The sequence below is a fragment of the Geotrypetes seraphini genome, chromosome 7 (genome assembly GCF_902459505.1).
Source record: "Geotrypetes seraphini chromosome 7, aGeoSer1.1, whole genome shotgun sequence".
In the NCBI taxonomy this organism is placed as follows: Eukaryota; Metazoa; Chordata; class Amphibia; order Gymnophiona; family Dermophiidae; genus Geotrypetes; species Geotrypetes seraphini.
The window spans coordinates 18,892,294-18,917,836 of NC_047090.1; the positions used below are offsets into that span (position 1 = coordinate 18,892,294).

Here is a 25,543-nt window from a genome sequence, read left to right on the forward strand (position 1 = left end):
AGCAGTGGCTTTCCCCATGTCTTTCTCAATAACAGACTATGGACTTTTCCTCTAGGACATTATCCAAACCTTTCTTTAAACCAGCTATGCTATCCGCTCTTATCACTGGTAGAATTCCAGATAGTTCACTGTTCTTTCTTTCAGTAAAGCTTCCATTATCTTTCAAACTACCAAAGTGAGACTTCCCTGTCTGTAGTTTCCTACTTTTCTGTCCCCACTTTTGTGAAGAGGGACCGACCACAATTGCTCTTCTCCAATCCCACAGAACCTCTCCCTTCTCCATTGATTTATTAAGCAAATCTACAAGAGGTCCTGCACGAAGTTCCCTGATTTCCCTCAGTATTCTAGGATGGCTCTCATCAGGTCCCATGGCTTTGTCCAGTTTTAGTTTTCCCAGTTGTTCATGAACTGAATGATATCTACTCCATTCTCATAGATACCTTGGTCAGCCAACCAAGGTCCTTCTCCAAACTTTTCTTCTGTGAACATAGAACGGAAGTATTTGTTTAGCACATTAGCTTTTTCCTCATCACTTTTTACAGAATCCTCTTTTTATCTTTCTAGCCATTTTTCCTTCCGCCTGCACTTTTGACAGTCATATTTCTCTCTTCACTTCTTTGAGTTTTATCCAGTATACTTTTCTGTGTTTCTCTTCTTATATTCTTTTGTATTCCTTGAATGCTGCCTCTTTTGCCTTTATTTTTTCTATGACCTGCTTATTACTTATTATTTATTTATAGTATTTATATACCACTTAAAGCCTAAATGGTTACATTCAGGTACTCAAGCATTTTTCCTATCTGTCTTGGTGGGCTCACACTCTATCTAATATATCTGGGGTGATGGGGGATTAAGTGACTTGCCCAGGGTCACAAGGAGTACCATAACTTATAGAAAATTATTGATGTAGCTCTGTTTTGAAATGAGGAAACCTTGTAGGTATAAATTTACTAAAATATTTTATTTTTGATGTGTGGTGGTGGTAGTAATGTGTTTGGAGGCCATAGATAATGAGTTCTGTTTTATTATCTTACTCCATTCTCTTGTATCACAGGAACCATCTGAAAGCAAAGAACATGATGTACATTAAACAAATTCTCTTCGTATTGGAGAAGTTTGTCTTCAGGCTGGGAGGTAAAGTAGCTTGCATCCCTAAGGGAAGTTCTGGTGCTTTCTTTTAATTACTGAGAGGAGGCAGATGTACTAATCCCTAAAAATACAGCATGAATTCCCCTTGTGCCCCTATATAGATAAACCCCTAACAGGACTGGGTTGTTACTCATTGGTAGGGCATGGAAGCATAGAAAATGATGGTTGATAATGAATATATTGCTTGTCTAGTCCACCCATCTATTCCAGCTACTAAACTCTAGAATCCCTTACAAAAGAACATAAGCAATGCCTCCGCTGGGTCAGATCTGAGGTCCATCGTGCCCAGCAGTCCACTCACGCGGTGGCCCAACAAGTCCAAGACATATGCAGTAATCCTCTATCTATACCCCTCTATCCCCTTTTCCAGCAGGAAATTGTCCAATCCTTTCTTGAACCCCAGTACCTTAATCTGCCCTATTACTCCCTCTGGAACCGCATTCCAGGTGTCCACCACACGTTGGGTAAAGAAGAACTTCTTGGCATTCGTTTTTAATCTGTCCCCTTTCAACTTTTCCGAATGCCCTCTTCTTTTATTTTTCGAAAGTTTGAAGAATCTGTCCCTCTCCACTCCCTCTATGCCCTTCATGATCTTGTAAGTCTCTATAAGATCCCCTCTAAGTCTCCTCTTCTCCGGGGAAAAGAAACCCAGTTTCTCCAGTCTCTCAGCATATGAAAGGTTTTCCATCCCTTTTATCAGACGTGTCGCTCTCCTCTGAACCCTCTCGAGTAACGCCATATCCTTCTTAAGGTACAGCGACCAATATTGGACGCAGTACTCCAGATGCAGACGCACCATCGCCCGATACAACGGCAGGATAACTTCTTTCATTCTGGTAGTAATACCCTTCTTGATTATGCCTAGCATTCTATTTGCTCTCTTAGCGGCCGCTGCGCACTGTGTCGTCGGCTTCATTGTCATGTCCACCAGTACCCCTAAGTCCCTTTCTTGGGTACTCTCCTTCAATAACATCCCTCCCGTCGTATAGCTGTACCTCGGGTTTCTGCTTTCCACATGTAGTACTTTACATTTCTCAACTTCATCATTACTTCATCTGCCATCTCGTCGCCCATTCCCCTAGTTTGTTCAAGTCCCTTTGCAATTCTTCAAAGTCCTCTTTAGTCCAAGTTCCACTAAATAGTTTGGTGTTGTCCGCAAATTTTATTATCTCGCACTTCATCCCTGTTTCTAGATCATTTATAAATATATTAAACTAGCTTTATAGCCCGTTACATTAACGGGTGCTAGAATATATGTGTGTGTCTGTCTTTATTTCTTTCTCTCTCTGTCTCCTTAGCTGCTTTTTCCTGTCCATTCTCCCTTCTTTTTACCTCCCCTGTATCCACCACCACCCCTTCACTGCTCCCCTTATCCAGCAGCAGCCGTTCTCCCTTTGTTTTACCTCCCCCCTGTCCATCAGCACCTCTTCCTGCTCCCCCTGTCCAGCAGTAGGCCTCCCTTTATTTCCCCCCCGTGTCCATCAGCACCTCTTCCTGCTCCCCCTGTCCAACAATAGGCCTCCCTTCCTTTTTCTCCCTCCTGTCCATCATCACCTCTTCCTGCTCCCTCTGTCCAGCAGTGGGCCTCCCTTCATTCCCCCCCTGTCTATCAGCACCTCTTCCTGCTCCCCCTGTCCAGCAGTAGGCCTCCCTTCATTCCCCCCCCCCCCCTGTCCATCAGCACCTCTTCCTGTTCCCCCTGTCCAGCAATAAGCCTTCCTTCCTTTTTTCCCCCCTGTCCATCATCACCTCTTCTTGCTCCCCCTGTCCACGGGAGTTAGTACAGGGCCGGTGTCTGTTGTTCTCCCTAGAGTCCTTGCCACCCCCCCCATTCCCTTCCCACGGACCGACTACCTACCCGGCGATTCAAGCAGCGTGTGCAGCAGTCTTCACACGCTGCTTCGGGTCCTTCTGCCCTGATTTACTCTGGCACGTCCCTGATGACATCATCAGAGACGCGGCAGAGCAAATCAGGGCAGTAGAAGGGCCCGAAGCAGTGTGTGAAGACTGCTGCACACGCTGCTTGAATCGCCAAGGTAGTCGGGTCCGCGGGAAGGGAAGGGGGGGGATGAGCGGCAAAGGACTCTGACTCCTCTGGTCTGTCGCGGAGGGCGGCCCGGCTCCATTTCAGCCGCAGGGAAGGCTCACCGCCCCAGCTCCGTCCCCGTCCGCAGCCCGGGCCAGGCCTCCCGCGCTTTCTCAGCGGCCCGGCTCGCTCGGTTGGTTGTTCCAAGAGTTTGAACGCCCTGCTTTCTCACCCATTCTCTTATTTCCCTGGGCATTGCTTCTACAAATTGTTCCCTAAAGCACAGTTACTTACTGTAACAGGTGTTATCCAGGGACAGCAGGCAGATATTTTCTACATGGGGGTGATGTCACCGACGGACCCCCCAGCGGATGTTTTCGCAAGCAGACTTGCTTGAAGACCTTCAAGCTTGGGAATGTACCACGCATGCGCGGTGCCCCTCCCGCACGACTCAGGGCATGCATCTCCTCAGTTCAGATAGCATGCAAAGAAGCCAACCTTGGGGAGGTGGGTGGGTTGCAAGAATATCTGCCTGCTGTCCCTGGATAACACCTGTTACGGTAAGTAAGTGCTTTATCCCAGGACAAGCAGGCAGCATATTCTCTACATGTGGGTGACCTCCAAGCTCACGAGAAAGGGAAGGTGGGAGAGTTGGCAAACTAGGAGAACAAATGTTGGAAAACGGACTGGCCAAAATGGCCGTCACGCCTGGAGAAAGCATCCAGACAGTAGTGAGAGGTGAAAGTATGAACCGAGGACCAAGTGGCAGCCTTGCAGATTTCCTCCACCAGGGTTGACCAGAGGAAAGCAACAGATTCCGCCATCGCTCTGACTTTGTGCCCCATAACTCGACCCGGCAGGAAGAGACCAGCCTGAACATAACAGAAGGAGATACAAGCGGCCAACCAGTTAGAAATGGTCCGCTTTGAAACAGGGCACCCCAAACGATTGGGGTCAAAAGAGATGAAAAGCTGAGGAGCAGACATATGAGGCGCAGTGCGCTTCAAGTAAAATAACAGCGCACGCTTGCAGTCAAGAGTATGCAAAGCCACTTCTCCAGGATGAGAGTGGTGGGGCTTCGGAAAAAACACCGAAAGAACCACGGACTGGTTAATATGAAAGTCCGAAACAACCTTAGGCAAGAATTTAGGATGCATACGGAGAACCACTTTATCATGATGGAAAACAGTGAAAGGCGGGTCCGACACCAAAGCCTGGAGCTCACTGACCCTGCGAGCAGAAGTCACAATGAGAAACACAACTTTCCAAGTGAGATACTTCAAGTGAGCCCGAGCAAGCGGCTCAAACGGAGGCTTCATCAAAAGAGAAAGAATCATGTTAAGGTCCCTCCCACTGTTTTGCAATATAATATTATGGAAGCTTCAGGATAGTCTCAGAAAAGTGAGATCATCTTTGCAGGGCACTGCATGACCATGATTCAGCAGTTCTGCCACAGTGCTAGAAATGTGATTGTTTTGCAAGATCTCATACACATTATATCAGAAGTTCAGTCTCAGCTGATCACATGTAGGTATATAAATAAAGATTGTATTGTATCATATGTAGATGAAAGGTGGCCTCTGCTGCAATATGTCCTTGACAATACGGATTGCTAAGTAAGAGGCAAGCAGATATACATACTGTTCCACAGCATTGTCTTTGTGATGAGCCATAGAAAACTAGTATTCATACTCTCACAATTCTGTATACACATACTCTTACAATTCTGTGACTGCTTTGGTATCCTCACACACCATTTATCCTGGACAAATAAATGGTATGTTCTTGAGCAAAAGTGAAATGGAAACTCAATGAGTGTCGGGAGCAGAGCAGGCCATTCAGTGTGGCTCTCTGCGCTAAAAATACTATAGCGCGGTTTGTAGAAGATAGGGTAGGTAAACTTTAGCAGAACTAGGTAAAGAAGTAAATGTACCTAGTTTAAAAAAAATAACTAGGTAAACTAGATTGTCAATACTACTTGGAGGGCAATTTGAAAAAATGTGCACTGTCTTGTGTTTGTACTGTAAAAACAATAACAAAGGGATAAACAGACCATTGTTTTTCTATGAATATTTTCCAGGAAATGTGAATCGGAACCCAAATACTAAGGATATTTCTGAAGCTGGTAAGAATGTCTTATAAATGTATATTCACATAACAAACTTTCATTACTAATGAATTTGCAGTTTAATGCTTCAGAATATACACATTTTTTTCTGGTGTGCTGAGCTTTATAGTACACTTCTGGCATATGGCCTATGGGACAGCTTCTGAAAGACATGAATGCCTAAGAGATCCTACTGAGTTGATGCACAGTATCCTGCTTTCTTAGTCTACTTCTAAGTAGGTTCTTTTGTTTCAATGCTAACTAAACTAAACTAAACTAAGCCTTAGGTTTATATACCGCATCTTCTCCACTGAAGTGGAGCTCGACACGGTTTACAGAGTTTAAAAAATATGGGAAGAGAGAAGAGAAAGAGTTTACAAAGCATAAAAATGCTAGATCATGATACCTCTTGGTTTTAGATGTCTTGCTGCAGAACCTGTAGAGAAAAGAGAATGGATTTCAAATTTGTGTGCCCATAGACACACAATGGGGGGAGTCTACAGGGGCCCTGGCCTCCCCCCAAATTGGCAATCGGAAGTAGGGCTCTCCTGACTCCCCCATCTACCACCTCCCTGCCTCTGTAATTTAAAATCTTCGGGCAGCAGGCAATCCATTGGCCTACCCCGGAAGTGTTCTTTCTGCAGCATCCTGCCTACGTGGGAAGAGGAAGTGCTGCAGAAAGAACACTTCCAGGGCAGGCCAAATGCAAGAGGCTCACTTTGTTGCTCCGCCGGCTGCTTGAAGATTTTAAATTACAGTGGAGGTGGTAGGTGGACGAGTTGGAAACTGGGGAGAGGGGGGAGTCTGTGGTTGGGAATGAGGGAAGGACAGATGCTGCAGGGGGGAAAGCAAAGAAGGACTGATATTGCATGGACTGGGAGGGGTTTGGGAAGGCTGGGAAGGACAGATGTTTCACGGGCTGGGAGGTGGTTGGGAAGGACAGATTCTGCATGGACTGGGGGTTAGGAAGAGAGGGAGAGATGCATGAGTGGGGTGGTGGGAAGGGAGGGAAAGAGTGATACTGCTGTTAGGTGAGGGAAGAGAAAAAGAGAATTGTAGGACAGATGTGTGGAGTGGGAAGGAAAGAGAGATAGTATACATGAAGAAAAGATGAATTGTTGGATGTGATAGTGGTGGAGAAGATAGAGGAAGAAATGTTACACTGAGAGGGGAGAGAGATGTCAGATTCTGGAGAAGGAGGGAAGAGAGAGATGCCAGCCCACTGGAATGGGAAGGAGAGAGAGAGGCCAGACTACAGAATGGAATGGAAGGGAAGGAGGGGAGAGAGATACGCCAGACTGCAGGAAGGAGATGCCAGAATGCAGAAAGGATTTTATTTTCAATTTAGTAACTGAAATGTGTCAGTTTTGAGAATTTACATCTGCTTTCTATATTTTGCACTATTCAGGAAGAAATGCATTGTTTCTATTTCTCTGGGTTGTACTGCATGCAGAGTCTTGCATCTTTGGGTTTTTTTTTTGTTTATATTAGTACTTTTACTTTGTTGTCCTGTATTTGCATAGGAGTTATTTATCTGTGTTCTGCATATGTGAACAAGGCTAGGTGTTCCGGTAGAAATGAATGTTGAGAAGCATACAGTGTGCTTTGTGTAGTTTAATTTTTTGGTTAGCCATTATGTGTGTATATATGAAAAATGAATGGAAAAAATTGTATTACAATTAGTGCTATTGTGGGAGTGGGGTCTGGGGCAGAACTTTTAGGGCCCCAAACAAAAAAGCATTCCGCTGCCAGATAGGGAAATTTTTCTCCCTCCTCCCATCCCGCTGAAGACTATGTAGGGTATGGTTCTCTTGATCTTTGGAATTCCTGCTGTTGCCACATGCTTCTGCCACCAACAACAGTATAAGTTGCAAAAGGTTCAGTGTCTGCTTTGGACCCAGCACACAACTTTAGATTTTGGAAGCCTCTTTCTTGCATGAATTTCCATGGTAGCAGGAAACTTGCAGAAAAGAAGACAGAACTTCTACAAACTTGAGAATGTATGATGGCTTCAAAGCCCTATACTGAGTCCTTTTCAGTTTCTTGCTACTCTTGCAACCAGTGGCATCAGAAGAATTTAGCAGCAGGCCTGAATTGTGCAAGGTACCAGAGGCTGTTGCCTATGTTGTCTGCACCTAAATCCAGGTGTTTGAGGTACGCATATCTGAGACTCTTGTTAGCAGAGTGGGACAAATACTTTACCTTAAATTATTTGCCTCATCAATAATTTTATAAAATATCTATCTCTATTACTTCACAAATGTAAACAATCTCTGGATTTATTAAAACAAACATAACTAACCCATTTACAAAAATTATTCTCATAAAACCAGGTCTTCAAAATCTTTTTAATTTTTTCATACTCTTAAATCAACTGCTGACTCATTCCACAGTTTTTGTCCTAATGTTCCAAATATGCATTTGCATGTAAGTAACCTGTAATTATCATGCATAACTAAGAATAACTTGTGTTAAATATGTTTAACAGTGATATGACAGTAAGATTAGTTGATTTTTCGCTTAGAACCACAAGGTATAGGCAGAATAGAAATCACTTATGTAATGTAATGTAATGTAATCTTTCAAATATTTATTTTCCTCCTTCAGGGACAAAGCTACAGTCCATTAATGATTTTCTGTTTGAAAGTCAAATCGACAACATCAATCTCTTCAAGGTATTGCTCTTTTTGTCTTCTAGGAAAATAAGATAGAGTGGTTAGTTCTCCTGGCAAACTGGGTTTGATTTCCACTGCAGCTCCTTGTGATCTTGGACAAGTCACTTAAACCTCCTTGGGCTTACAATCCTTTGTACCTGGGACAAAGAAAGTATCTGTACAGTGCTACATATAATAATAATAATAACAGCTTATATACCGCAATACTGTGAAGTTCTATGTGGTTTACAAAGATTAAGCAAAGGTACAAATTGATTGACTTTAAGAGGGGAGGAAGAAAGAGGGTTAATAGGACAGGAAATCCATTTTTGAGGAGAGAGTGATCAATAGAACAAGTTAATCGCTATAGAGGGGAGAGAGAAGAGAGGATCAGTTGTCTAGATACTTTAGGAACAGGTGTGTTTTCAGACGTTTCCTAAATTCCTCATAAGTAGTGGGTGAAAGCAATTGTTCTAGGTCTTTACCCCATGATGCTGCTTGGTGCGAGAGAAGATGTTCATGGTGTTTTTTCAGTTTACAACCTCTCACTGGGGGGGAAATGAAGTTGGAATGTGAGCTTCTCTTGTGTCTGTTGGCTGAGAAGATGAAAAGGTCAGTTATATATTTAGGGGCAAGTCTGTGTTGTCCTTTGAAGCAGAAGCAGGCAAATTTAAACTTTACGCGCGCCTCCATTGGCAGCCAATATATCTAGTGGCACTATAGAAATGACTAGTAGCAGTAGTATTAGTAGCAGATGGTGTTTTCTTGGGTTTTCTGAAGAAGTGACAAAGCACTAGTGGTTAGTACCCATGACTGTTATAACATTTTTTATAGTGCAATACGTGTTTGCGAGCCATTCAGAAGGAATCCACTTCAGGTTTTCAACTCCTCCTCTTTCTACCAAGGACTCTGCTGCTCTCTTCAGTTTTTCCTTTTGCAAGCAAGCAAGCCAGAAGGTGAATTTCGGATCTGCTTTATATATTTCTTTATTATTTTTGATATTTTTTGCAGTTATTGGCACACCAGAGCCCCCCAGTTTAGAGGAGAACTCTGTGTGGAGAAGAAGCAGACTTGAGTCTGCAGCCAACAGGTTAATCCCTCGGGGACCTGTTTGGCCACCTGCAGAGATCTTTGTGGAGCTCAGGGTCTTCACCCCTAGTACCTTAGTTTGCCTATTGAATCACAGGATCTTGAATGCAGGCTGTTAGGCATCCTCAGGGGGCTCAGTGGGGCTCTTCAGGGTGCCAGCTGCGATTTTGCCTCCTATCCCCACCCCCCTCCCCCCCTTTGCATGCATGGTTCTGCGAGGGTTGAGGATCAGTCCGACCTTGTTCTGACTGGTATCCCAAAGATCTCAGTGTTAAAGGAATGGCTGATTGAGGCAGAGTTTCTTCTTCCATACATAAAACATGATGGCAGATAAAGACCAAATGGCCCATCCAGTCTGCCCATCTGCAGTAACAATTATCTTTTCCTCTCTCTAAGAGATCCCATGTGCCTATCCCAGGCTTTCTTGAAATCAGACAAAGTCTCTGTCTCCACCATCTCTACTAGGAGACTGTTTCACGCAACTACCACCCTTTCTGTAAAAAAAAATATTTCCTTAGATTTCTCCTAAGCCTATTACCTCTTAACTTCATCCTATGCCCTCTCATTCCCGAGCTTTCTTTCACATAAAAGAGACTTGACTCATGCGCATTTATGCCATGTAGGTATTTAAACATCTCTATCATATCTCCCCTCTCCTGCCTTTCCTCCAAATTATACAGATTGAGATCTTTAAGTCTGTCCCCATACGCATTATGACGAAGACTACGCACCATTTTAGTAGCCTTCCTCTGGACCAACTCCATCCTTTTTTCTAGCATCCTTCTAGCTTTTGCCGTCACCTTTTCAACCTGTTTGGCCACCTTAAGATCATCACATACAATCATACCCAAGTCCCGCTCTTCTGTCATGCACGTAAGTTCTTTACCCCCTAAACCAGTGGTCTCAAACTCAAACCCTTTGCAGGGCCACATTTTGGATTTGTAGGTACTTGGAGGGCCTCAGAGAAAATAGTTAATGTCTTATTAAAGAAACTAGTGTTTAAGCCTCCTTCCCTCACATGTCCCCTATTTTCAGTCCCATCTCCAGCTTCAAATCCATTTTTACCCCCCCCCCCCCCAAACCCCCTTCACCAATATTTTCCCTTTCAGTCCCAGCCCCCTTTTCTCACCAGGAGCATTTCCCTCCTCACCCTACTTCCCTGTGCAGTAGCAGCAGCATACCCTCCCCCTCTCTTTCCCTGTGCAGCAGCAGCATTTCCCTCCCCACCCCACTTCCCTATGCAGCAGCAGCACCTCTTCCGTGCTCCCCCTGTACCTCCTCCCTACTTCCCCTGTCCAGCAGCACCACTTCCCTGCTCCCCCTGTCCCTCTTCCCTGCTCCCGCGGTCCATCAGCACCTCTTACCTGCTCCCACTGTCCCTCTTCCCTGCTCCCCCAGTCCAGCAGCACCTCTTCCCTGCTCCCTCTGTCCCTCTTCCTTGCTCCCCCCGGTCCAGTAGCACCTCTTCCCTGCTCCTCCTGTCCGGCAGCACCTATTCCCTGCTCCCCCTGTCCCTCTTCCCTGCTCCCCCAGTCCAGCAGCACCTATTCCCTGCTCCCCCTGTCCCTCTTCCTTGCTCTCCCGGTCCAGCAGCACCTCTTCCCTGCTCCTACTGTCCCTCTTCCCTGCTCCCGCGGTCCTGCAGCACCCCTTACCTGCTCCCCCGGTCCAGCATGGTTGTTTGTAGCCTGGTGAGGATCACGGCCGGTTTTTGCGAACCTCACAGGCCGCTCTGCATCTCGATAGCATGTTCCCTCTGGCGCGATCGCTCCTTTTAAGGCCGTCGGCAGCGGTTGGTGAGTGAGGGCGGAAGGGGGGAAGCTCTGGGGTGTTCCCTGCCGCCGTGTTCTATAATAGAATTTGGCCAGGAAACGAAAATACGGCGGCAGGGATCACGAAATCCTAAGTGTGCATGCGCGCTTAGGGTTTTATTATTAATGATGACAATTTTGCATGAGGTAAAGCTCTTTAGGGTTTATAAATCTTTTCTTGTGGCTGTCTTAATAATAATATTGTAATTTATAGACATATGATCAAGAAACTCTTTTATTTTACTTTTGTGATTATGATAAACATACTGAGGGCCTCAAACTTGTACCTGGCGGGCCACATATGGCCCTGTGGCTGTGGGTTTGAGACCACTGCCCTAAACTGTACCATTCCTTTGGGTTTTTGCAGCCCAAATGCATGACCTTGCATTTCTTAGCATTAAATTTTAGCTGCCAAATTTTGCCAGGTCTGTCTTCATGTTATGCACACCATTCTGAGTGTCTACTCTATTGAAGATTTTGGTATCATTCACAAAGAGGCAAATCTTACCCGACAGCCATGCAGAAATATCATTTATAAAAATGTTAAAAAGAACAGGCCCAAGAACAGAACCTTGAGGCACACCACTGGTAACATCCCTTTTCCTCAGAGCAATTTCCATTGATCACTACCCTCTGTCGCCTTCCACTTAACCTGTTCTTGACCCATCCCAAGGGCACTCGGTTTATTTATTAGACATCTGTGTGGAACACCATCAAAGGATTTGCTAAAATTTAAATATACCACATATATCATACTCCTTTTATCCAATTCTCTGGTCACCCAATCAAAGAAATTGATCAGATTTGTCTGACAAGACCTATCTTTAGTGAATCCATGTTGCCTCCAGTCCTGTAATCCACAGGATTCCAGAAACTTGACCATTCTCTGTAACAGTAAGTAAGGCTATTACAGCCTATGGGCAAAATTGGGGGGTGGGGGGTCTGAAAATCCTGTGTTTAATGGTTTCTGCCACTTCCTTATAGTGTTCCTCATTTCTAAAATCCTGTTTTCTGGGTTTTTAAATTTTGAATAAGTTGTCTTTGAACCGTTTTTTTGGATGGCCATCTTGGATTTCCCAATTTTTTTTTTTTTTCCAAATATTTCCAGATCCTTCAAATCAACTCAATTTGCCTTAAAACTGGCAAGGATTGAGTCCTCAAGCTCTTTTACCCCTAATCCATGCCACAATCCTTGCTAGCCTTTGATTTATCTAGAGCTGTTCTGGGGGGCTTAGAACGCCACAGAAAAGCAGTGAGTAGCTTTTCAATATTGAAATATACAGCAGTTGGAAACAAAATTGGAATCATATTCAAAAAGTAGTTGACTTTAGGAGCTACCATCATTTTAATAGTGCTTAGGCGCCCTCACCAGGTAAGGCATAGAGGGGCCCAATGAGATAGTAGATCTTTAACCAAAGAAGTTAGCTTTTTTGCATTCATCAGCAAAGTTTCCTCTATTGTTGGAGCGAAAAAGATGCCCAAATATTTCAAAGTTTTGTCTGACCAGGCAAAATTGTAGCGATCCATCTCATGTTTAATCTCAGGATGATTAAGAGGCATTATTTCAGATTTTGATTGATTGAGTTTGTATCCAGATAGTTGCAGAGTCATGAAACGAATCCAGTAAATGGGGTATAGAAGCAGGAGTAGTGTAAAGAAGACTATCATCTGTGTAAGCAGAATATTTGACGGTAAATGAGTCAACAGATATTCCTTGGATGTTAGTGTTATTCCTAATGTTGAAGTAGAGGTTCCAACGTGAGGTTTAATAGTAATGGTGACAATGGACACCCTTGAGTGCCACGGCTAGAATCAAAAGAAGCCAACAGTTGGTTGTTGATTAGGATTTTAGTGGATGGAGAAGTATATAAAACTCTGATCATGTTGATAGCTGACTCAGAGAAACCAAAGAGTTGCAGAGTACGAAACAGGAAGGCTGACTCCACTCTGTTGAATGCCTTTTCGGCATTCAATTCAATGGCAAGGTGCGGCGTATCCAGGTCGTCAACTTGGCGAAGGATATTAAAAAAGAATCTCGTGTTGTCATGAGACAGCTGACCCTGCATGAACTCAGTCTGCTCGTTTGATATTAATTTGGGTAGTAGTCTTTGCAATCTCACAGCCAGGATCTTTGCGTAGAGCTTGGCGTCGACATTTATCACCGCAGCTTTTGACCTGATGGACCACAACATCTTATTACAAATACTAGAAACAATAGGAATAACAGACAAGGTTCTCACATGGTTTCAAGGCTTCCTATAATCAAGAACCTACAGAGTCAAGTTGAACAAAGAAAAATCTGAACCATGGTCCAACCCCTGCGGCGTACCCCAAGGATCTCCACTATCTCCAACTCTCTTCAATCTCTACGTTGCATCCCTCAGCGCCTGCCTGGACAAATTAGGCTTAACTTCCTATAGCTATGCAGATGACATCACCATTCTCCTTCCTTTTGACCATCCAGTGTCCTCCAAGACAGACACTTTACACAGGACACTTGAAACAGTTGCAACATAGATGAATAATCACAAACTGAACCCAGACAAGACAAAATTAATTCTCCTCGAAAATAATAAAACCCCAACTATAAAAAATCTAGTTATAAACTCAATCACATACCCTATACAACCCACTCTAAAACTTCTAGGAATGACAATTGACAGATGCGGTACCATGCAACCACAAATCAACAAAACAATACAAAAATCATTTGGGGTCTTGAGAAACTTAAGACAGATTCGAAGATTCTTCGACAGAACACAATTCCAGCTCTTGATCCATTTCCTAGTCCTAAGTCTTCTAGACTACTGCAACATACTCTATCTCCCCTGCCCCACAAGCATGATAAAACAACTAAAAACTGTTCAAAACACGGCGCTAAGACTTATCTATTCACTGAGGAAACACGACCATAAAACCCCAACTATAAAAAATCTAGTTATAAACTCAATCACATACCCTATACAACCCACTCTAAAACTTCTAGGAATGACAATTGACAGATGAGGTACCATGCAACCACAAATCAACAAAACAATACAAAAATCATTTGGGGTCTTGAGAAACTTAAGACAGATTCGAAGATTCTTCGACAGAACACAATTCCAGCTCTTGGTCCATTTCCTAGTCCTAAGTCTTCTAGACTACTGCAACATACTCTATCTCCCCTGCCCCACAAGCATGATAAAACAACTAAAAACTGTTCAAAACACGGCGCTAAGACTTATCTATTCACTGAGGAAACACGACCATGTCACGGCGGCGTACACTGGCTCCCAATACAAGCAAGAGTACAATTCAAATGCTACTGATGCGGCGTTCTAAACCTTCTAGCTTTTACTCACAGGAGAGCAAGCAGGATCGGGAGGCAGAGGGGAGGAAGCCGGGTCTGAGAGGAGAGACAGAAGGGCAGTGAGGCAGAGGGCAGAATCCAGCGAGGAGGGGCGGAAGCTTGATCGGGGTAGCGGCGAGAGAAAGCTCCGCCCACCCCCACCACGTCAGAGGTCACTTCGGCGCCCGGGCTCCCCCTTAAAAGGCAGGAAACCGGAGCACGAGGCAGATTGGCGGCGTTCTAAACCTTCTAGCTTTTACTCAGAGGAGAGCAAGCAGGATCGGGAGGCAGAGGGAAGGAAGCCGGGTCTGAGAGAAGGGCAGCGAGGCAGAGGGCAGAATCCAGCGAGGAGGGGCAGAAGCTTGATCGGGGTAGCGGCGAGAGAAAGCTCCGCCCACCCCCACCGCGTCAGAGGTCGCTTCGGCGCCTGAGCTCCCCCTTAAAAGGCTGGAAGCTGGAGCACGAGGCAGACCGTGGCGGCGTTCTAAACCTTCTAGCTTTTACTTACAGGAGAGCAAGCAGGATCGGGAGGCAGAGGGAAGGAAGCCGGGTCTGAGAGGAGAGAAAGAAGGGCAGCGAGGCAGAGGGCAGAATCCAGCGAGGAGGGGCAGAAGCTTGATCAGGGTAGCGGCGAGAGAAAGCTCCGCCCACCCAAACCGTGTCAGAGGTCGCTTCGGCGCCCTGGCTCCCCCTTAAAAGGCAGGAAGCCGGAGCACGAGGCAGACCGCGGCGGCGTTCTAAACCTTCTAGCTTTTACTCACAGGAGAGCAAGCAGAATCGGGAGGCAGAGGGAAGGAAGCCGGGTCTGAGAGGAGAGACAGAAGGGCAGCGAGGCAGAGGGCAGAATCCAGCGAAGAGGGGCAAGAGCTTGATCGGGGTAGCGGCGAGAGAAAGCTCCGCCCACCCCCACCGTGTCACAGGTCGCTTCGGCACCCGGGCTCCCCCTTAAAAGGCAGGAAGCCGGAGCATGGGGCAGACTGTGGCGGCGTTCTAAACCTTCTAGCTTTTACTCACAGGAGAGCAAGCAGGATCGGGAGGCAGAGGGAAGGAAGCCGGATCTGAGAGGAGAGACAGAAGGGCAGCGAGGCAGAGGGCAGAATCCATCGAGTAGGGGTGGAAGGTTGATCGGGGTAGCGGCGAGAGAAAGCTCCGCCCACCCCCACCGTGTCAGAGATCGCTTCGGCGCCCAGGCTCCCCCTTAAAAGGCAGGAAGCCGGAGCACGAGGCAGACTATGGCGGCGTTCTAAACCTTCTAGCTTTTACTCACAGGAGAGCAAGCAGGATCGGGAGGCAGAGGGAAGGAAGCCAGGTCTGAGAGGAGAGACAGAAGGGCAGCGAGGCAGAGGGCAGAATCCAGCGAGGAGGGGCGGAAGCTTGATCGGGGTAGTGGCGAGAGAAAGCTCCTCCCACCCCCACCGCGACAGAGGTCGCTTTGGCGCCCGGGCTCCCCCTTAAAAGGGGGCAAGCCAACGGCGCACGGTCATTTGGTGCGCGGCAAAGGCGCTCGCCTTAGCGAGAGCGCCTTTGCAAAGGAGCCTTGAGAAGGAGCCAAGAGTCCAGGCTGCCCAGCAGCAAATTCAATCTACTAAAAACAAACAAAAAAAAAAAAACAGGTTCTACTTTTTTTCTATTATCATTCTTTTCTTCTCTCTCTACTCTTTCAGCTAGACTCCAAAACACCGAGGAACGTTAGGTACGAGAAAAGAGAAATGGAGGCAGCAGAAGCCCAGCGAAGCTTCCCAGTATACTGCATCGAGTGTCATATGTATGACTACCTCCCCTCCGGGAGACAGGCGTACATATGCAGTTGATGTCAGGAACTGGATAGCCTAAAGAAGGAGGTCGGGAGACTGCAGATCAAGGCCCAGGAGCTGGAGGGACTCCGCACTGTAGAGGAACCGTGGGCAATTGAGGCAACTGAGGATACCACTAGAGAGAGCTACATCAACGAACAGGTTAGAGAGCTCGAGAGATTCATCGAGGAGGCCTGCAAGATGGTAGAGGCACAGGATCACTAGCAACTCAGAAGAGAACCAACAGATGGAGGACAGAACCCACCAGACACCAGGGGGGAAGGACCTTGCGGAGGAACTGAACAGGCAGAGGAGGCAGAAACTCATCAGAAACCGGAGGAAGGATTGGAGGATCGAGTCACTGATACGGACCTGAGACCCAAGAGGAAGCTGAGAAAAGGGAAATCTGCAATCGTGGTGGGAGACTCAATCCTGAGAGAGGTGGACAGTCACATAGCAGAAGGCAAAGCAGACCGACTACTGACATGTCTCCCAGGGGCGAGGACAAAGGACATCTCCGACAGAATCGAAAGAATCCTGGAAGGAGCTGAGACGGAGGAGACAGCAGTGATAATCCACGTTGGAACCAATGACGTCAGCAGAAGGAACTACAACAGGACTACACTGACCGAGCAGTTTAAGATCCTGGGGAGGAAACTGAAGCTGAGGACAAGGAAGATAGCCTTCTCAGAGATCCTGCCAGTACCGAGGGCGGATGCAAGGAGGCAGACCGAGCTGCAAGCAACAAACGGTTGGCTGAGGAGATGGTGCGAAGAGGAGGGTTTCCACTTTGTACGGAACTGGACAACCTTCCTGGGAAAAATCAAGCTCTATAGGAGGGACGGACTGCACCTGAGCACGGCTTGGACGAGGATGCTGGCACGCAACATCCAGACCGGCATAGACATGGCTTTAAACTGAGGACAAGGAGAAAGCCGATAGTCGATCTGACCTCAACACATCAGACTACAGTATCAAACAAGGATACTGAACCGGGAAAAGGTGACAGAGGGCTCGAGACTGAGTGGACATTTTTTGGAAAAAAAACCAAAGACGCAATGCAGGGGCCCAAGGAACAAATTAAACTAAAGAGCAGGAAAAGGAGGAAACAGCAGGAGCCAGAGGGACATCCAAAAATGGGGAAGCAGGCAGAGGACGAGATAGACATACCACAGGAGGGGGATGAAGACAAAATAGACACACCACAGGAGGAGGATGGACAGAACGAGGCTCGGGGACAGGCAGCCCGTGAGGGGGTCGGCAGGAGCACTAAACCACGAGGAAAACCAACAGAGAAGGTAAAAAACCGAGACTTAAATTGCCTATACACAAATGCTAGGAGCCTAAGAACCAAAATGGGAGAGTAAGGAGGACCTAGACATAATTGGAGTCACAGAGAAATCAGTGGGACAAATACACTTCCAAACAACAGGGGCTCTTTAAGCAAAAAGATAAACATAGTGCATAAACAGAAGACCAATGGGTCAGTGAGGAAAGAGAAATAGCAAGAATGAAAGAACACCAGAAAAACATGGCAAAGAACAAGTGTGATTATGGTGAACACACTACAAAATACAGTTATCAATAAGGCATTGGAATTTTAAGAAAGCGATAGTTATAATTGTCAGGGAGAAGAAAGACAGTAGGGAAAATTCCTTAGACAGAACTCAGTTAACACTCCACTAAAATAATGCAGTAAAACATACCAATATCATTAGAAAAGAGAGGAGCAAGGCACAAGGAGGGATAGACAGTGACCTCAGCATATCAAATATCTGGTATAATACAAAAGAAAAGACTGAGGATTAGACAGAAGAAGACTATGAGAGCAAGAAGAACAAGTAATCACATTATCTCACCAGTACAAACATTTATATTAAGGTCAAAAGTGCAGGGCTGATAGTCAAGCTATGGTGAGCAACTAAACCAAGTAACTCAAAGTAAGAAGGAATTCAAAAGCAATATGTCATAACAGTTATATCAAATAGCCAACTTCAAAACTGTCATAAAAGTAAGAAGGAATTCAAAAACAATATGTCATAACAGTTATATCAAATAGCCAACTTCAAAAAGTAAACCAGCATATGGCTGCAAACATTTTTATAGTAAAGACAAGAAAAGGGTACAGATAATAAGCAATGAATCCAGAGGGCTGAACAGCATATGTAATAGAAGATCCTCAGGCAAATCCCGAGGATATACACTTCCAAATTTCAGGTGGCGTTGATTGTGCTGGGGGAGATGGACTCCAGAAAGTCGCCGAGCAGGTTAGGATCAGTGACGTCTTTGGTGCGGTTCTGTATAGTGACCTTCAGTCGCACTGGATAAAACATTTCAAATTGAGTGTTGAGATCTTTAAGGCGAGACCTATATTCCAGTAGTTGTTTCTGTAGGCATGCTGAAGCCTTGTTCAGATCCGGGACAAGCATTAGAATGCGACCCTCAAATTTTAATGGTGCCTTCAACTTGGCTTATTGCATGATTTTGATGGTTTGATTGAAGCGAAAGAGGCACATTATGATCAGTCTTGGAAAGTTCTCGCAAGGTGAGCGTTGTGTGTTGACGCAGTGAGCTGATTCAATCTCGAAGGGTTGTGTAAAAGAAATGTCCAGCAAAGAGGAGAATGTATCATGCAGGAAAGAGATCAAATTTGTACCTTCTCGTCCTTCTCGCAGTCGGAGTATACGGATGTTTTTCTTGCGGGCTCTATTATTAGCTTTGCCGAGATCTTTTTCTAGCTGCGCCACGCACTTAAAATGGCGCTGCAGGTCTTTGACATTTTCTTCCATGGTGTGCTGCTTGATCTCTTAATGATTACACCCTAGAGCAAAAGTGGAGTAGATCAGTTTTCATAATAGATACATCTTGTTTGATGTCTTCGATGTTAGTATTAGTTTCAGAAATCATGTCTTTCATAGTTTGGATCTCCTCCAGTATAGTAGTCTTCTGATTATCTTTGGATTTAGGGCCCGGTTGCTTCGAAGGAGAAGGTGGATCGATTTTGGATCTTTTACCACTTTTTGATGCCGACATCTGCAGTCGCAGTTAATAGTGTGCAGTCAACACACTATATTGAGACTCGTAGTGCAATCAAGTCAAGATTTAGGTAGCGAGTTCTTGATTTTACAGCAATATTTTGCCAGAGCTCAAATTCAAGCTGCCATTCCTCTAGGTGCTCACTAACACTCCAGAAATTAAACATTTCTAAAACATATCCACTAAAACTTATATGAAATAAATAAATCCAAATCAACACGAATCAGTACAAATTAATGCAGATTGCGGTCCCCATTCCATTATTCAATTTGAGAGAGCCATTTGAAAAAAATGTGCTTTTAGATGTCTCTTAAAATTTTGAAATGATTCTTCCTTCCTTCCTTCATTACTAAGCAATTATAAAGTAACAGATATCCAGAAATACATATGTTACCCATATCTGCCAATACATTGAGGTAGGGTTTTAATTGGATCAATATTCTGAGCTTTTACTTATTTTCTTATTTCAGATTCAGCGATATTGTGCGAAGAGCATGATCAGCAGAAAGGTAATGCAGTTCCAGCTTTTCTTGGGTATTTTCAGTAGAACAGATTCAGTTTTGTTCATCTTGTCTAATGGTGAGCATTGTTATGGGGGCTAAATTAGTGGACAATTTGAGTGTGTACAGTTTTATAACTAAGTTTCTAGTGTAATAGATGTGTCATTCTGGATGAATATGTATTCAGTCTGAACACACAAGCTGTGTAGAAGGTACAATCACAGTTTTCAACTCCTTCTCCTTATCCAGTGCACTGTGCTGTCCCCTTCAATTTTTCCTTTTGCACCTCGACAGAGGTTTGGTGCTCGATGACCACAGTCCTCTGGCTGTCTTACGCATTAACCGCCAAAAAGGCACAATGACGCCAGGGCAGAGACCTTCCTTCCGCTGATAGGGGGAAGGCTGTTGGACTATGTGAATGCCTGGTTACAAATCTCAACGGACCACTGGGTGCTTAATTATCCTTTTGAGAAGATTAAAAGCTTGAATTTGCCCAATTTATTTATGACTTCTCCGGCAGGAAGGCTGGAGAAAGAAGGCAAAGTACTGGCAACAGTACAATGACTGATATACATTCGAGCTATAGCACCCGTTCCAGCTGAAAAATCGGGCTTCATAATGCCAAGGAAAGAACTGGACGATTGGAGACCCATTCTGGATTTCAAGGTGATCAATGCAGCTTAGAAAATACCACAGTTCTACATGGAGACAGTCTGCTCAGTCATTGCGGCAGTGGGAATTCCTTGATTTAACAGAACATAAGAAATGCCTTCACCGGATCAGACCGAGGTCCATCAAGTCCGGCGATCCGCTCACGCAGCGGCCCATTTAGGTTCTCTATTTTGAAGACCTGAAATTACCGTATCCCTCAATATGATTTGCAAAAAGGTGTATATCCAACTTGCGCTTGAAACCCAGAAGAGTAGTCTCCGCCACAACTCCTCCGGAAGAGAATTCCAAGCGCCCACCACTCGTTGTGTGAAACAAAACTTCCTGACATTTATCCTGAACCTGCTGCCATACAGTTTCAGGCTGTGACCTCTTGTCCGTGTCACATCTGAAAATGTTAGTAATCCTGCTTCTTGGTCTATTTTATCAAATCCTTTTAATATTTTAAAAGTCTCTATCAAATCGCCTCTCAGTCTTCTCCTCTCGAGTGTAAACAGTCCCAGTTTCCTGAAGCGTTCTTCGTAGCTCAAATTTTTCATTCCTTTGACTAGTTTCGTGGCTCGCCTTTGCACCTTCTCCAACAGAGTTATGTCCTTCTTGAGGTAAGGAGACCAGTGTTGGACACAGTATTCCAAGTGTGGTCTGACCATTGCTCTATAAAGTGGCATTATGACTTCTTCCGATCTACTCATGATCCCGTTCTTAATCATGCCCAACATCCTGTTTGCTTTCTTCGCCGCCGCCGCCACACATTGCGCCGATGGCTTTAGGGTTCTATCAATCAGTACCCCCAAATCCCTTTCATGTTCGCATTTTGCTAATGTTACCCCAAACAATCTATACTTGTGTTCTTTGTTCTTCTTTCCTAGATGCATCACCTTGCATTTATTTATGTTAAAATTCATCTGCCACTTTGTCGCTCACGTTTCCAGCTGTCTTAGATCCTTCTGGAGCTCCTCGCAGTCCCTTTGAGAGCCAACCGCCCGACATAGTTTTGTATCATCGGCGAACTTTATTATATTGCATGTTGTTTCTTCCTCAAGATCGTTTATAAAAATATTGAACAAAATAGGCCCAAGAACCGAGCCCTGGGGCACTCCACTAGTCACTTTCACCCAGTCCGAGAATTTCCCTTTTATGCTAACCCTCTGCATTCTGTTCTCTAGCCATTTACCGATCCATCTGTGCACTTCTACTCCTATTCCATGGCTTAGTATTTTCTTCATAAGCCTTGCATGTGGGACCTTGTCAAACGCTTTCTGGAAGTCCAAGTAAACTATGTCTACTGGATCACCATTATCCATATGTTTGTTCACTTTCTCAAAGAATTGTAGTAAATTTGTCAAACAAGACTTCCCTTTCCTGAAGCCGTGTTGACTAGCCCTTATTAGGTTGTGATCCTCCAAATGTTGCACAATGCTGTCTTTAATAAGTGTTTCAATTATCTTCCCAGGAACCGATGTGAGGCTCACAGGTCGGTAGTTTCCTGGATTACCTCTTGATCCTTTTTTGAAAATCGGGATGACATTTGCTGTCCTCCAGTCTTCTGGTATTTGCCCTGTTCTAATTGACATGTTAGCTACGGTTTGTAATAGTTCACCAATTTCCACCTTAAGTTCCTTTAATACTCTCGGGTGAATTCCGTCTGGTCCAGGGGATTTGTCATTTTTTAGTTTTTCAATCTGAACGTATATCATGTCCAACGTCACATTTACTGTTGCGAGGTTCTCCTCTATGATTCGGGTTAATATCTTCCCTGTGTCTGGCACTGATGAAATGTCCTCATGAAGCCTACCTTCATATTCCCATCTTTCTGGAGCATAGGAAGTTCTTAAGATTCCACATGCTGCAGAGGCATTAGCAGTTCTCAGCACTCCCCTTTGGTCTGGCTATAGCTTATCGCACCTTCACCAAAGTAATGGTTGTAGTAGCAGTACATGTCCGCAAAGCGGAGCTACAAGTGCATTCATACTCGGATGATTGGCTAAACAGAGCCCTGTCCCTAGTGGAGGGAGAGAAAGCAATGTCTAAGATGGTCCAGGTGTTACAGAACCTGGACTGGATTGTCAATTTCCAAAAGAATCACTTGGTGCTGACACAATTTCTGGAGTACTTGGGTGTATACTTTAACATGGCGAAGGGCCTTGTCTTTCTTCCAGAGGCACGCAGACAGAAACTTTGCCATGAAATAGTGGACCTGTTGACTATGCCAGCCCCCACGGCCTGGCACTACCTTCAAGTGCTCAGGTCTATGGCTGTGCCATAGAGGTTGTCCCTTGGGCGAACCAATATATGCTTCCCTTCAAGACACACTGTTGTCTCGCTGATCTCCTCAGACAGATGCTCTCCAGAAGTCTCTACCTTGGACAGCACAGGCGCAGAGCAGCATGAGTTCGTGACTCTAGGCATAGTCACTATCAAGGGGCATGTCTCTCCATTTGTACTCGTGGGCAATTCTAACAACAGATTCCAGCCTATATGGCTGGGGAGGTCATTGCAATGGGCACCTGGTTCAGGAATGATGGACTCTGTCTCAGAGGAAGTGGTCCATCAACAGGCTGGAACTACTAGCCATACGCTTTTCGTTACAGATATCGGAGAGTTCCCTGCATGGCAAGGTGGTCAGTTTTCTCGGACAATGCCAATGTAGTGGCTCATGTCAGTTGAAGGGAATTTTTGTTGCTCAGACCTCAGTTACGACAAATGGGAGTCAGGTATGGGCTTCTGTATCCAGCGACTATGAGGATTACCTTTCACAAGACTCCCATTTTGAGGAGCTTGCTAAGCTTCAGGAATTCATTAGCAGTTACCAAGATCCAATGTCCTAAGCTGCATTTAAATACAACATCTTCAGAAACTACTATAGATTATTTCTAGTACATAGTAATTATTTTTCTACAGGAGTAGTGTTCTATTTATTTTATTGAGGCAATTTATTTATTTATTTTTGTTAATGATTCTTGAAATTGCTTCTGCTAAGTTTACTGGGTTTTTGATGTCAAATGGGAGTTGAGATTATAGCTCTAAGGTGGGACTTCAGCTGGCTCTGTTCCAGGATTGGGAAATTATTTGACTGGTTACTGGAGTGGGAGGTATGCGAGTTGCACTGCTGAAAACTGAAATTAGGTTGAATCAATTTTTATTTTTCAAACAACAAAAATCCAACCAACAAATGCCAACAGTAGAAAACACTAGACAAATCCAAATACAAAGCATCGGATCCAACAATCCCAACCCAAACCTTCCCCACCCCAAACCTCCCGTTCCAAAAGCCAAGAAAACCCTTAGAGCAGTAGGCTTAAACTCTTATAACCCACTGCCAAGGACTAGGAATAAACTCCAATACTGAAAAAAAAACAAAAAAAAAAGACACAAAAGTAAGGTTCAGGAACTCCCACACACCTCTGGCACCCCAGCGAGAACGCTAAAGAGAGCTCAGGCCTTGGAGAGGTTAATAAGGAATTCAAAATGTCACTTCGAGCCCTTGGCAATAGAGAATGGAGATAAGAATCCAAAATCCGAAGAAACTGTCGCTTTATTCGCAAGCTATGATATACATCCTTCCTTTCCAGCAGCAACAGAACATGCAAACGATTCCTCCAAGCCCAAAAGGATGGCAAAGTGTCTCCAATCCAGACAGACAGAATCACCTTCTTCCCCAAGGCATCCACCCGCCGCGTAAACTGACGCTGACCCGGATCAGGCAAGCAGAAGGCTTCATATTTATCCAGCAAAAGACCAGCCGCAGAAAAAGGAAGTGTACAACCCAAAACACCCTCTGCGTAAGATAAAACCTGCCTCCAAAAACGTTTAATTTTCACACAGGACTAAAAAGCATGGATAAACGAATGAGGCTGCAAGAGGCACTTAGGGCACAAAGGGGAATCCATATAACCCGAGTAACATAACTGACTCTTCGTAAAATAGCCACGATGAAGTACCCGAAATTGACATTCACGCAGATCTGCATTAACAGAGACTCCTGGGATTCGTTTAATCAAGGAAGGGAAATCCAAAGCATCTCGAGCTATCCCCAGATCTTGGCACCAACGTGCCTGTAACACTGCACGATCAGTCGGTCCCATAATACGATGAAAGTCCTTATAGAGGCCAGAAACCGTAAATCTAACCTCCAGATATGGATCTAGAAGTGCTGCAAACCTGTCTTCAGTAGAAAAAGCTAAAGCGTCTCGAGGGAGAGACTGAATATAATGATGAAGTTGCCGAAAAGCAAGAAAGTCCCCAACTGAAAAAACACCAGACAAGCTAAGATCATTCCAAGATATTAAGGAGCCATCTGCCTGTAGAACATGGGTGAGCAAAGTAAAGTCCCGCGATGCCAATTTACGAAAACTAGCATTCTCCATGCCTGGGCGGAATTGGAGATTCCCCTGAATTGGTAAGTATTTAGTGATCGAGGGATTACCGTTCCAAGATTTCAACACATAAGACCATATGATGCGTAAAGAGTGCAACAGCAAACCACCCTTAAATGAAGCAGGTAAGTCAGAACGAGGCGCCTGCACCAAGGATAGAATGTGCCATGGGGCAAAAAATGCCGTTTCATAAGATTTAGGTGTAAAATCCTGGCGATCCGAAAACCACTCCCCAAGATAACGCATCAAACAGGCGGTATTATGCAACCGAAAATGTGGTATCCCTAATCCCCCACCCTCCCAGGCACCAAGCAGGATCGCAATGCCACACGCGGCAGTCTTCCCCCCCCCCCCAACAGAAACGAGAAAGCATAGAATGTTATTTGGTAATATCCTTTTTCAAAAGACATAAAGAGAGTAACTGCAAAGTATAAAGCCATTTAGGAAAAAGGACCATGTTAAATAAATGGATTCTGCTAAGCAAAGACAAAGGAAGAGGAGACCAATGGGCAAAACACTCAGCCGAATAACGCAACAAAGAGTCTATGTTAATACAATACAGCACAGAAGTATGAATTGTCAACAAGATCCTTAAATAACAGAGTCCACAGTAAAGAGAGAGAGAGGTGGGGAGTGGGTGATAGTTCAGACTTCAGAGAGAGAGAGAGCGATCCATATTTATAAGTTTGAGACCTGTTCTAAAAATAGAGTCTATTGAAGTTAAGTACCCCTACCTTTTGTAAACTGTTTGAAACAATGGTGAATAAGGTGAGTGGGTTGTGAGAGACTGGAGAAGAAAAGACACCTTCATTGCTTTATAGAAGAGAATCCTACTAGTTGCCTTCTAGGCACTTAATTTTAAGTGCCCCGTTATAAAATTGCCATCATATTGCTTAAAAGTAGTCATTGTGATTTCTCTGTACCTACTTTTACATTTGGAGGATTGTGTGGCGCAGTGGTTGGATCTACAGCCTCAGCACCCTGGGGTTGTGGGTTCAAACC

General features: G+C 44.9%; 1 protein-coding gene across 5 annotated transcripts in view; it reads left to right on the plus strand.

Moving 5' to 3' along the window:
* The window catches only part of DDX11 (DEAD/H-box helicase 11), a 249,208-nt gene that overhangs the window by 110,454 nt on the left and 113,211 nt on the right, over positions 1 to 25,543 (plus strand). For all 5 annotated transcript variants that reach the window (XM_033952044.1, XM_033952040.1, XM_033952045.1 and 2 more), the window contains 4 exons: positions 1,055 to 1,134; positions 5,256 to 5,300; positions 7,890 to 7,957; positions 19,467 to 19,505. In XM_033952044.1, coding sequence (XP_033807935.1) covers positions 1,055 to 1,134; positions 5,256 to 5,300; positions 7,890 to 7,957; positions 19,467 to 19,505 — 232 coding nt within the window. The remainder of the gene's footprint in view (positions 1 to 1,054; positions 1,135 to 5,255; positions 5,301 to 7,889; positions 7,958 to 19,466; positions 19,506 to 25,543) is intronic.